General features: G+C 41.0%; 1 protein-coding gene across 1 annotated transcript in view; it reads right to left on the reverse strand.

Moving 5' to 3' along the window:
* Nucleotides 1-13,843, reverse strand: part of Ppm1h (protein phosphatase, Mg2+/Mn2+ dependent 1H) — a 273,222-nt gene that overhangs the window by 24,798 nt on the left and 234,581 nt on the right. The window contains exon 8 of the mRNA XM_074083812.1: nt 10,681-10,788. Coding sequence (XP_073939913.1) covers nt 10,681-10,788 — 108 coding nt within the window. The remainder of the gene's footprint in view (nt 1-10,680; nt 10,789-13,843) is intronic.

A 13,843-nucleotide genomic window follows, 5' to 3' on the forward strand; every position in this document is an offset into this window, starting at 1 on the left:
AGAGTATATATGGGCTGGTGGTGAGGCTTTCTGGAGTAAGAGTATATATGGGCTGGTGGTGAGGCTTGAGTGGTAGAGAGCTTACCTAGCAAGCACAAGGCCCCGAGTTCAAACCCTAGCACTGAAAAAAAAAAAAAAAAAGAATGTGTGGACACAGTGTTAGACTGGCGGTGAGGAAGGAGGGCTGAAAGAGGCAGAAGTCACCCTCAGTTGCTACAGACATCTTGAGGAGGACCAAGGAACAGTCATTGTCCTTTGCCTTGGTCTTCTGTAGGCAGCAACTTTCAAGTCCACTAATACGATATTTAACTATTTGTGCACCTTTCTGTCACTTCTCCAAGATTAGTTATCCTGAAATTTTTTGTTACTTATTATTTACTTTTAATCACTTTCAATCAGTACAGAACTTCACGTACTACTTCCTGCACATCATTTTAGCAACCTGAGAAAAACACAAGTGCAGAATATCTATTGCCTGATTACTGGTGCAGATTAAAAATAAACAAATAGAACACCCAGTCCCTGAAGGTGCATAGTTAAGTCTTAATGTTATGTAGGTTATCAGTTTAAATATTCTTTACTTAAAACTATAGAAAGGAAGCTAATCACAGTGAGTGATCTAGTTTGTTCCCCCTTCTATTCTTATTGTGACTGCCATAATTTTAAGAAAGAAATTACATTCCTTTATGCTAAACAGGTAGGTGCTTTATCATCATCATTTCAATACTCATATGAGTTATTCTATCAGCTTTTATAATATGGTAGGCTCTACTTTTAAGGAGTACAAAATGCAGAGAGAAATGATACAATGAGCACTGATAAATGAATAGCCAAGTTATCCTGAAATTTTTTAATGTGTTTAAGAATCACATGGGTGCTATTTAACCAAATTAAGATTTAACAGTCTTACCTTTAAAAATTCTGATTATGAGGGCTAGAGGCACGGCTCAAACAAAGCCCTGAGTTCAAACCCCAGTAATGCCAAAACAAATAAGCACTAAAAGACTGCCAAAAATTCAGATTGTACAGATTTGAGTTTGGACTCAGGCATAAGTGTGAACAAGAGCCTCAGGTAATTATGATGTAAATGGTGGGGGAATCTTACCTTTAAAAACTCTGTAATAGCTGGGCATGGTGTTGCACATTTGTAATCTCAGCTATTTGGGAGGGGAGACAGAAGGATTGTGCTATGAGACCAGCTGGAGCAAAGTTAGCATGAGACGCTATCTGAAAAACAAACTGGGGGCATGGCTGAAATGGTAGAGTGCTTGTCTAGCAAGTGCAGGGCCCTGAGTTCAATGTGTAGTACTGCAAAAGAAGGAAGGAAGGAGAAAAGAGAGAGAGAGACAGACAGACAGAGAGAGCGAGAGAGAGAGAGAGAGAGAGAGAGAGAGATTGAAGAAGAAGAAGAAAAAGAAAAAGAAGAAGAGGAGGAGGAGGGAGGGAGGAGGGAGAGAAGAAGGAATGAAGGAAGGACACTGTAAGAGGCAATCAACTACTTACTCTAGGGGCATGGTCTGCCTTGTCCTGTCCTGTTTGTTTCTGTGTCCAGAGCAGAGCCTAGCACTTGGTAATGTCTCAATAATCAAAGGCAGCCTTTGCCCTTGTGGGATATTTACCCCTGTCCAGTAAACAATGAACACCAAGAGAGTTGACTGACTTATAGTCCCTCTAAAATTCATCTCCTAAAAACCAGACATACCATTTTACATTTCTTCTATGGACCTAGAAGTGTCTTTCCTAGCATAAACTACAATAGATCTTTAGGACATACTTGCTGAGACAAAAAATAAACAAGGGAAGAGAAATAATAAGTAAACCACAGACCCATTCAGAAGACCCTTTAGAAAGATAAATATATATTTTGTAGCACTGGGGCTTGAACTGAGGGCTTCATGCTTGCTAGGCAGGCACTCTACCACTTGAACCACTTTACCAGCTAGAAGACCCTTTAATTTCATGGTGACCCAACAGATTTAGCTTGGTAACTCCCACACTTCCAAATGGTCCCCAAAGTGTAGTGTGCTCATAGTTAGCAGTAGTAGCAAATTCTTCCCTTCCTTCCCATCCTTAGTGTAGCTGCTAACAAACCAGAAAAATGGTGTTGTGTTGGAAAATAGGAATGAGTCTTGGGGCAAATGAGAGCCTGGCTAATATGCCCTAAATGAGTCATGTGCTGACTGCTCACAGGGTTCTAAGCTTCCCAGCACTTAGAGATGTCCTTATTGTCATCACTGGCATCTGTTTTATACAGGAGCTTGTGACAAGCAACTTTTTAATATAGCACCCCCACTGTCTCAACATTTGTTTGATTCATGCTCCCATCTTTGCCCTATTACTGATATTTTGTGGCATATTAAGAGAGCTCACAGTAAGCTGATTCTCCTGCCTTGAAGTTACTTTTAAAAAAGAATCCATCAGTTCTTCCATTTGCCAAATCTCTGTTGCTTCTCTGGAATGGCCTCAGCTTTTATATCTTTATCAGTTCAGCAAATTCTACAAGCCCCTTTTTCCCTGTAAGCACTCAGTGTGGGACGATGAAGTACCGAAGCTCAAACTCAGCTCTTAATAGCAGAGAAAGAGCAAGAAAAGGCCTTGCTTCAGGTCTTTCTAACTAGCTTTGTGACTTCAGACAACCACATTCTCTGTAGTGCTTGATTTTCTCATATCTGAAGTCATTTAAAAAAAATTGAAAATGTCTAAGAAAAATAAATATTATAACATTTGCTTTACCTTTCTCACAAAGCTGTTATGAAGACCAAATAAGATCATGTGGAAGGGAAGTGAAAATTCTAATATATTGCATGATATTCTTTATGGTCCTGATCTCAGGACAACAACACGGAGTGCATGCTAGTTAGTGCAAAAGAAAGGATTAAGAGTGGGGTTAGGGAACCTAGGGTTCAATTCCAAAAATCTCATTTAAAATAATAGCAAGTAGAACTCTCAATAGTGTAGTTGGCACAAAACCCACCTTTGCCTTATGGCTTATAAGGTAAAGATTGCTCACAGGTGACGGGAAGTAAAAACAGTATGAAGTCTTATTCCCTCTTCCTTCATGTGGCCAACCCCAAAGCTCAATCTATAGAACCTCGAATATGACATTTATACCACAAGAAGCAAAACTCCAGTTTATTTCCTTGCAGTGCCATAAACCAAGTAGATATTTTCAAGATTGGCATTCTGGCAGACACCAAGATTGCATCCAAATTCTCTGCACTACATATTTCATGAAACTGACACTGAGTCTGGTGATAGGAGATCTGGGATTGAGATCCACCTCTGCCTCTTAGTACTCTGCAAAACAACTTTGTTCACTGACAATTCCAAAGCATTGGGACCATGTGGTGGGAAGAATGAATGAGAGAGGAGTTGCTTGTTCCTCAGATAGAGGGTGTCAGGGAGGAGAAGATGGAAACCATATGCTTTGTATGTGAGGGGAATGGCAGGGCCCAAGCCTGGAGGTGTGAAAGAGAGCTGGTGTGCTTGGGCAGCTTTACCGAGTGTGGTTTGGTTACAGAACTGGATTTCTGTTGGGCAGTGGTAAGGGCAGAAGCTTGAAGTCTCACATCGTCAGTGTCTCCCTTTGTGAAAAAATGGTCAGGGCTAGGTGGCCAACGGGCATGCTTATGGTTCTAACATTTTCTGATTCTTTCATCATAGGATGGGTTGGACCTTGATGTGACTGGCCATGTGACTTCAGAGCATTGGTAATCAAGTGACATTTAAGTATTATAAATGTGTTGGCTGCTCAAACTAACCAAAAGAAGCTCGTTGTTTTGATGGTGGGTATACTTTTATACTTAAAGTATACCACAGATATTCTTAAGGGTTTGTTTTTTCTTTTGGAGTCAGAGACTCCAAAACATAGACATTTGACTTTAGAGAGTGGACAGAATCTTATAGTTCAAAAAGCTTCTAACCAGCTAAAATATTAGGTAGTGGTAGAGACAGTGTGAAGCTGTACCCACGGCCTGGCTTCTATAACATGAGGCTTCCATTTTCTCCACACGAAGTCTGATGGTTTGCTTCTCCATGCTATAGGAAGGAACTATGCTTACAGGCTGGGACATCCCCATGCTATCCTCCTTGCTGTAGGTTTCTAACAGTTAATTCACCACTAAGTCAAAAGATCATTGAATGAATCAGTCACAAAACGGGCTGGAATGCAGTTCAATGATCATTTGAAGATCAAGTTCATCTTCACTAAAATGCCCTTTTGTGGAGATTAGGGTCAGAACATCCCAGCCTGTCAATGCAAGTATCTGGGTACAGTACAAATGGGCTGAGTTGCCACAGTCCATTCAGGAGGCAGGGGAGGCATAAAAGAATTTCCATACATCCCTGCTTGCATATAATAGTTTTCTTTGCACCTGTCCCCAGCATAAATTGTTAGTAGTGTCCCCTTTGATTTTCAAAAATGTCCTGGTTGAGGGAATAAGTTCTGTGACTGCCTGGCATTTACATAATGAAATGACAGCTATTCTTGCTTCCTGTGACTGCTACTTCTGGTCATTGGGACTGAAAGAATCACAGTGTTACTGCTTCACAAGACTGTTCACAAGGGCAGGTTTTCAGATACCTCAAGTAAGTAAGAAAATAGTGAGCATGTTGCCTTAGAAAAGAGGCCACAATCACCCCCCACCCCCAGTAAACTATAGAGTACTCGCTGTTTAGCAAAGTTGACCCTTCTGATTGCAGTTATTCTGGTAGGAAGAAGCCTGGGTGCTCCAGGCTTGTGTTCAAGTGGAGAATGGAGTGCATCAAATCCCTAACCTTCCAGCTTGGCACTGAGCCACATGAGTTGAAGAAACTAATCACACAGTCCAGGACTAGAGTACAGATGTACTTCAAACCCACTTTAGGATGATAAAATTCAAGTTCCTAAAGTAAACAATGGCATAAGGTGGTGTTTCTCTGGGTCACCTGCTTCAGAATTATCTAAGAAAGGTGAAAATTCCTAGTACCACCCTAGATCTAGTGATACCAGTTTTTAAGAAGTGGATTCCAGGGATCTGCTTTTGTAAAAACAAATTTCCCAAACTATTCTTATATGCAGTAATATAATAAATTAATGCAAAGAAGATACTTTTATGTTTAACTGAAACATCCAAATGAAATTAATACTTTCCAGGAGTGGATCAGAGGCTAACAAGTTTTTTAGTGTTAAGAGCAAATAAAATAAAATCCAAAATTGCTTTTATTCAAGTTGCTGGTTGGCAAATCTCAAACCATTGACTAAACAATCCATGTAAATAACACACATATGCTCATGGGAGACAACAGTACTCTCAAACCAAACAGTCTTTTTTTTTGGGTGGGACTAGGGTTTGACCTTAGAGTTTCAAGATTAGCCATTCTCTAAAAAGTAGACACTGGGTATCCCTAAGTATTATGCCTTCCAGAAGCTGGCAGGGAAGGAAGAATGATATTTACTGAACACCTTTACTCACATACCAGATCTCATGACAGTCAATTTCACCCATGAGCTCATTTGCTCTTCCTCATAATTCATCAATACAGCAAACCTCCCCCCGACCTCCGCCTTCTGTCAAAGAAGAGGAAAGGCAGACTAAAACAACTTCTGCAGGCCATGGTACTACTGGTACTGGGTGTGGGGAGAGATGTTCAGAGTCTAAGCTCTTTGTTCTTTTAAAGAAGGCTGTTTCAGATAAAAGAAAAAATATTATCTAGGTAAAAAATTTCTGAGAATGAGCTACACAAGTGACCTGGAGTTATAAACAAACAAACAAACAAAACAGTTGATAGGAATTCTGAAAACCAAGAAGAGGAAAAATTAAGCAGACAGAAAATTAGGCTTTTTGTGGCTCTGTTGGCTAAGGTGAGAAGAGGGAATGAGGGAATTGCCAAGTGAAGATTGGTGGGGGGAAGCTGGCTCTGCAAATGGACCCTCAGACAGAGAAAGATCTTGTTCTTCCAAGAGCCAAACTAGGGCTAAAGGCAATAGCATAGTCTTGGAGTGGAGACTCAGAAAGAATGGTGAAATTGAGAAGGGCCCTGGATCTATGCAAGGACTGTCATGGCCAGAAACGGATGTGCAACAGAGAACATCTGGAAGTTGAGGCTGCAGGCCTGTGCCAAGCTGCCTTAGTAATATGACACGTTGTGTGTACTGGACTGGAGGTGGGAGAATTGCTAGAAAAGAGGGAAATGTGGAGGGCCTGGGCCTCAGTGCCGTGAGTTAATAAATCCTTTCCTTTTCCACTTGAACTCTTTTAGGATGGTATTAAAAAAAAGTTTAACATTGAGCTTCGTAAGTAAGAAGAGTGGAACCTGGCTGGGGATGTTTTTCCTTTTGCTCAGGGAAAGACTAAAGACTAAGCTGTCTCACAGGAAAAAAACCAAGGTCCTATGGACCAGAGAGTAGGAATGTCTCTTCTGTAGCCTGTAGCCAGCAGGCCCAAGCTCCCATGGCAGGGCCTCTTGTGGAATTTAGGTCTTGGCCAGAAATCCCTGCCCTTGACCCCAGAAGGTTTGAGAAAGGCTCAGCAAACCTGGCGGCTGCTGTTCAGGTTTGGCAAACTCAAGATTTTTCCAACGCCTTGTGTTCAGTGAAACTGAAAATGTGTTTGGCTAGAAACCCTTCTCTAATTTTTAAACCCCTGTGTGTTTTTTCATGTAAATTTGATCCACATGTTTTTGATTTATTTATATTTAACTCATCAAATCAAATTAGGAGCTACAATGATGAATGGGAACAATGCTAATTTCCAAGAAGATTTTTGAGTCCTTTTTCTTAGAACTAAACACATTTCCTCACCCACCCCCCTCAACCGTTAAGACTACCCGACTAAGCTGGGTTTGAAATTTAGAACCCAAATGTGAAGTAAAGATCTATGCTTGGCAAAGACAAAGCTGAACAGGGGAATGTTCTTAGGAAATCACAGTTAGAAAGGGAGGGGGTGTGTGGGGGGTTACTAAAGACAGGGAGGTAGCCTGCTACTCTTCATTAGTTGGTTTAAATAAATTAACCTGGCTTTCTAGGCTCCCAGGAGAAGCTCCCTAGCCATTCCCCATGGGTATGATATTATTACAACCTCCAAGACAAAGGCATTTTAGCCCTAAAAGATTGGGGGAGAAGTGTGAGTGGAACCTATCTTCTTTCTTCCGCTCTCCTCCACAGTAGCCAGTTCAAGCTGCTCCTTCTCTCCTCCCTCTAACAGCACCCCCTCCCCCTTCCTGGCTCTGGCTAAAGACACTCCATCTGGAAGCACTTAAAATATACAATTTTAATCTCATGCAAGAGATCGTAGGATATACACAAGATATCCATTAAGCTAAATTATAGGTACACAATCATGTTTTGCACAATTCTGTCTGGGCTAGGTTTGCACATACCCACCCACACACACACCCACCCATTACTGTCTTTCCCAATTATCCTTTCTACTACTCATCTTCCTCAACCTTAGTCCAAGGTTAACAGTACTTCTTTGAAAAATTCTGGTCACTAAGGTCCCAAGACAAAGCTACTATGTTCAAGACAAAGGTACCCTCCATGGAGCCCCCTTGAACTAGTACTTACGAGATCTCTGGGATAAAAATTTCCTTGAACTCACCTCTCTACCTAATAGTCCCTGATTTAATTAGATAAATGAGGGTATAAGTATCAGTTTGCTACTTAGTAATTTTTCAAACTTGAGAAGTTACTTTACTTCCCTGTGTCCCAATTTCCCAATCTGTAAAATGGGTATAACAGCTACACTTACAGAGTTATAAGGATTAAATGAGATGCTGCATGTAGAAACCTTAGAATGTGGGATGCAGAATTAGAAAATGTTCAAAGGGTACAAAATTTCAGTTAAACAGAAGAAATAAATTTTAGGGGCTACTGCATAATGTGGCAACTGTAGCTAATAATAATGTATTGAAGATTTCAAAATTGCTAGCAGTAGATTTTTAAAGAATAGATCCTTTCCTAGGACCAACAGTGGCATGGTGACTAGAAGATCTAAAAATCTAACTGTATGTTTGGTAGGTCATCCTCCGTCAAACCACACTTCTCACTTTATATAAATATGTATAAGCACATATATATGGTAGTGGGAGGTGGCAGGGAACTTTTAAATCTTCTTGAAAGAGCAAAATGCTTAATTAGTGTTTCCTGATGTCCCCAGGGAAGAAGCATCTGGAAAGCAGAAAGGCAAAGGTACTATTTAATATCCCTGAACATCAACGCCTCTCCCCCAAGGGATACAGATGTTTATGAATCCAGTTATAAACCTGGTGCTCAGTGGAGTTCAAGGAGAAGAGAGTGTGAAGTCTAGTATTTATTATTTTTCTCAGGTGAAGGAGTTTTAACGGTAATTCCCCAATTCTGATATTGGCCAGAACAGAGGGACCAAGAACTCACCAGCTTCAATGGGGCCTTCATAACCTATTTAGCAGTGGTCTTCGTGGTGCAGAACTATTATGAGGATTCAGCACCAGAACACCTGCATGCTCTAGACAGGAGATTACTATTTCTACCAAGTTGACTTCATCTAAAATTATGGATTCTATCACAAAATGTGCCTGTGTTCCATGCCTAATATTTACTAGTCATCTTTCTCTCAGTGGCTCTTAGTGCCTGTATTTAAATGTATTTTGGATAACAGCCCCAGTTCTAAAGGATTCTAAAGAAACAATTCCTGCCCACAACCCTGCCAAAAGAGTGGATTGGGTGGCTGTTTGGGATGATAGAAGGTACTGGAGCGGGCATATGACCTGAAGGGGCAATCACTAGGTTGGGAAGCCAGTTGTGGCTTTGTATACAAGGTGAGTTGGGCTAATCAAGCTCCTGTGGAAATATGGATTTGGGAGAGTATGTAACTGGGTTGACTGAAACAGACATAAGGAATGTGGTTGGCCACCATAATGGTAGAACTCCCTTGAGAAGGCTGACAGATCCTATTGCAGTGACTCTCCAGGGCTGGTCTGATTCTAGGACCACTCTCGCATAAAGCCATAAAGCCTGGATGTTTGAAGATTATTCTTGTAGATACCCTAAGCATCTCTTTCAATATAAAGCAAATACCTTTTTTGTGTGTTAACTTGAGTGGATTTCTGTTTTCTCCAATCAAAAGAGGCTTCATTAAACTCGCAGCTAGTTAAGAGGCTCAGACAGGAGGATCATGAGTTCAAGGCCAGCCTGGACAATGTATTAAGACCCCATCTCAAGAAAATTTTAAAAATATTGGAGGTGTGGCTCAAGTACTAGGGCACCTGTTTTGCAAGTGTGAAGCCCTGAGTTCAAAACCCAATTCCACCAAAAACAAAACAAAACATGAACACCACAAAACTAGATCTAGTGGACCAGAGGTATACCTCAGTGGTAAAGTGCTCAAGACCCTGGGTTCAGTTTCCAACACCACCAAATACCACCTCTCACCCTGTCCCCCAAACCCTAGCACCTACTCTTAGGAAGGACATGCAGATGGAGGTATGTCTAAATATTCTGGACATTTCCAGTGTAAGGCATGGTCTTAATAGTTTATTTCACAGTATGGCAAACACCATTGGCTTCTAACTTACTCTCCTTTGACTCCTCTCTACAATAGAAATTGGAAATTAAAGTTCTCCATCTCTCCCAACCTCCTTTGAGGCTAGGGGATGTTATGTGGCACAGTTCTGGCCAATGAGATGCACATGAATATACATTGGGATTGAGGCTGCACCTCCTTTCTGTCTTTCATAAAAATGTTATGCTTGGAGCTACTGCTATCACCTTGCAACCATGAAGGAAAAGTCAAAGAAATGCAAAGTTGCCGGCACAGGCACCCTTGAGGATCCAAACTAACATTAGCAGCAACCAAATTTTAGTCTTCTTATTATGTGAGGAAAATCTACTTTGAAAATTCTATTAGATTTTCCTATAACATGGAAGCAAAAATCTTTTCTAAATGATATACTCCAAAAGTGAACATAGACCATAATATCGTTTCCAGTTTTATAGGAAATGTTATTTTTTAAAAAGCAAAATGTAAACAACTGAATGACAGAAACTCTCCAGGTAATTAAATTCTAATGAGAGGATAAGGCATACATGAATAATTATGACAAAAGGCAGAAAATGTTGTTCTCTGTGTATTAGGAGTAGGTAAAGACATTACTTCTGGCTGGGCCAGGGGGAAGTCTGGGAAGTCCCCATAGGAGAAGCATCTGAACTACACCATGGAGAAAAAGAATAGGATGTCTGGCATAGGGAGGAAGGGCATTCTTGGCAGAAGAAATAGTTTTAAGCAAATTTGGGAAACTAAAGGTCAGGTACAGGAACAAGTTCAGCTGACTAGTGCAGGGGAATGAAGATTAGATTAGAAAATTAGACCAAATTATAACCCCTGAAGGGTGATTGAAGGAATCTAGCTTCATTCTCCAAGTCATGGGGTACCATTGAAAGTCCTGAGCAATTAGAAATCAGAATAGTTCTTTGGGACAACTCACCTGTGGAATGGATTGAAGGAAGGAGAGAAGGCCACTAGGAGGCTAGGAAGCTCTCTGGACAGTGGGTGACAAGGGCATGAACCAGGATAGTCAAAAGTGAGAAAATAGTGACAGGAGAGACAGAAGTACATATAAATACACATTGGCTACTATTTGGATACAGAGTGTGAGTCAGGGGAGGAATAATATAGAAAATATTTTATTGTACAAAATATAAATAAAAATCTCATGTGGTACCTCTGGAGCTGAAGACAAAAATGGCTTTATGTAGATGTTGGAGTCATGCACCTTCAGGTCATGGTCCCCAAGTCCCCTGGTCACGCCAATAGTTGCCATTACCCGGGCCTAGGATTATAAGCAAAGGGTCATCAGAAACACACACATAGTGAAAGCATACTGTGTGTCACACTATAGCTACTAAGTGGTGATGAAAGAATTCCTCCTGCCCATTTTTCCATTCTCCTTGCTGTTAACTGATGTGGGTAGTTGTTATATCAAGGAAAGACTCACTGAAATCACTTCTGTATTAGAGGAATGGTTTTTCTATCCATTATCCAAAGCTTATTGGGTGGCTGCTGCCTCTTCTTGGCTTTCTTTTGTAAAGAGTAGGGTAGGGAATTCTTAATAAACTAATTACAACATGTGTGATGTCTATAGCTACTGAAATAAGTTCATACCAAATCCAACAGCATCCATCCATCCATCCATCCTTCTGTAGCATACACACTCTACTAAACCCCAGCTAGGTCCTTAACCCTATGGACACTCATTAATAAAAGATGTAAGAAGTCAGAGGCAGCTCCTGCCCTCTCAAAGCTCAACTATAAACTCCATGATATTTCCTTCTAATGTTCTCACAAATTCTCTCAGGGTGGAAAAGAACAAATGTTACTAAAGTTGTAGCTGCCCAGAGACTTTCTGTACTGAGACCTCATGCTTTCTCTTAACTTTTTTTTTTTAATATCTTAAGGGAGCAACACATTGTACTAACATCTACACAGTCAGTTTAAATTTCTCCTGGGATGCCCAGCTGTGATTTACCCAAACATTGTCTACTACATGTAGACACCATGTGGTTGGAGACACAAATATCTATGCTTCATCCCCACCATAAATTAACTTGGTAAGGAGCTAAGAGGTAACATATAAAATATGGTTAAGCCCTGAAAGGCACGTGAACAATGGGTTGTGTGAGTTTAGAGGAAATAAAAATTATACTGGCAAGGTTCCCTGGAGGAAGTTGCAGTAAGTTTAATGCCAAAAGATGGACAGCATCAAGGCAGGCAGACACAGAAAGATGGTTAGAATACAAGTCATTTGGGGTGGAATGAAGCCCAATGTCCTAACCCTTAGATCATCAATAATATATCCCATGTATTGTTGTGGTTCAAAGATCTGAGCTTGAATGCTCCCTCTTATTACTTGGTTAATAAGCATAGCTACCTCATAGGAGTAAGGATGAAGCAAATAAATGCTAAGAAATATAGTCCAACACAGTGTCTTCATCTTCGTCCTACTCCCTTCAAAAGGCTGTGAATTTGGAGCTGGTCTCAGATCAAGAAGTAGGTAGAATTTATAGTAGAGTAGAAATGAGCCCCTGGCACATATTTTTAAGGGCCAGAACCAAAGGGAATAAAGTGCAGGCAGGAGATGTGAAGCCGGGGTACCGCTGGTCAGGCAGGCAGCAGAAACCCTCTGCTGTGCTGGGAGGCTGGACAGGCTCCCTTCTAGCAGGAAGTACTCTGAGTCCCTTGTGGCTCTTCTGCTCTCTCCTTCAACATTAACTTCTGTGACTGGAAAAAGCACATCCTGTATTTTAGTTCAAAGAGATCCATGTTCTTGCTAGTGAATGAGCCTGTTTACAAAGTATACAGGTGTTACCTACACAGATCTGTAAAAGCATTTCTGGAAATAAAAATTAACAGCTGTGAATAATACTACTGGACTCCTTGGTAGGAGTATGCAGAAAGGAACAAGAAACCCCTAAAGGATCTAGATAGAAACCATGTAGTACTCAGATGGGGATAGTGTGCTACTTTCATCCAGGGTGAGGCTGGCGGAGTAGCTCAAGTGGCAGAACGCCTGCCTAACAAGCATGAGGATCTGAGTTCAAGCCCTAGTACAGCAGAAATAAAGAAAAGAAAAGAAAAAAGGCCAAGTGAAGACATGGTGGATTTTAAATAGGCCAATAGTTACTCATCATGGCACTGTCAAGCCTTAACAAACTGAAATGCTTGAGGAATGTCTTGGTTTGGTGAACTGACTTTTTGCTTAGCTGAGAAAGCCCTGATTCTTTCAATCTCATTCTTTATAACCTTCTAAGAATACATCAGTTCATATTCTTTTTGCATGAAGGAGGACACGCTGAGGATAACTGAACAACTTACTTATTACTTCTGCATTTACCCAAGGTCTGCCTTGCGTCAGGAACCAGATTAGGCAGGCACTAGGGATACACAGAGAACAGGATGTGGTACTGAGCTTACTGGAACTCGTTTGATAAAGCAGGATAGCACTGAGAATCTCAGTCCCACCAGGAACTGCAGCTTCAGGATAAGTCACTGATTGGAATGATACAAATTAATGGTATTCACAGTATTGAAGAGCACACAAATTCCTATCAGGAACAGAGCTTGTCCCTGTTGTAATTCTCAACCAGAGGTGGTGAGGTGGAAGTTTACAAAATGACCTCCATATACATATCTATGTTTTGTTCCCCTTCATGAAATGCCCCCCTCCACTGAAATCACTGCTGGGTTACACTGGGCCCAAAACTTAATCCCGTGTTCCCATTTTCTCACACACACACACACACACACACACACACACACACACACACACACACACACACGTTCTGTGGAAGTGCTTTGGTTTTCTTGTGAGTCATTTCTTTTTAATAACAATGATGGGATGTTGAAAAAAATTCAGTTGAAGATTCTTTGTAACGTGACCCCATTTTTCACTTCTCATGGGAAAAACTGAGTTGAAATTACAGTTCAGAGGAAGAATGCAATCATTCAGAAGGTGTTTGTTTTAATTGGGAGATGGGTTCAATACTCCACCATTTCAACCTCCTCCAGATCTCTGTTCCCAGATCATCTTAACATCTACAGCCTTCTTTTGGTTCAACTAAGTATTACTCCATGTTTGATTCTGACTGGGACTCTGGGAACTGATGACAGTCTTTGATTTTCAGCCTGGGCTCTGGTTGATGTGATCCTGTAGCTTAATTAATAGTGAAGCTTTGGAGTCCCTTCCCTGAGGCAAGCAGAAAAGCAGACTTGCAGAGTCTGAACTTCCATGGTAGACCATTAGAACACTAGAAGAGGGCAGAAAGCCAGGGCTCCATATTGGTGCTACCCCTTGCTGCCTATGTGGCTCTGCCTGGGCTGTTTTAATC

Source organism: Castor canadensis, chromosome 8 (genome assembly GCF_047511655.1).
Source record: "Castor canadensis chromosome 8, mCasCan1.hap1v2, whole genome shotgun sequence".
Lineage (NCBI taxonomy): Eukaryota > Metazoa > Chordata > Mammalia > Rodentia > Castoridae > Castor > Castor canadensis.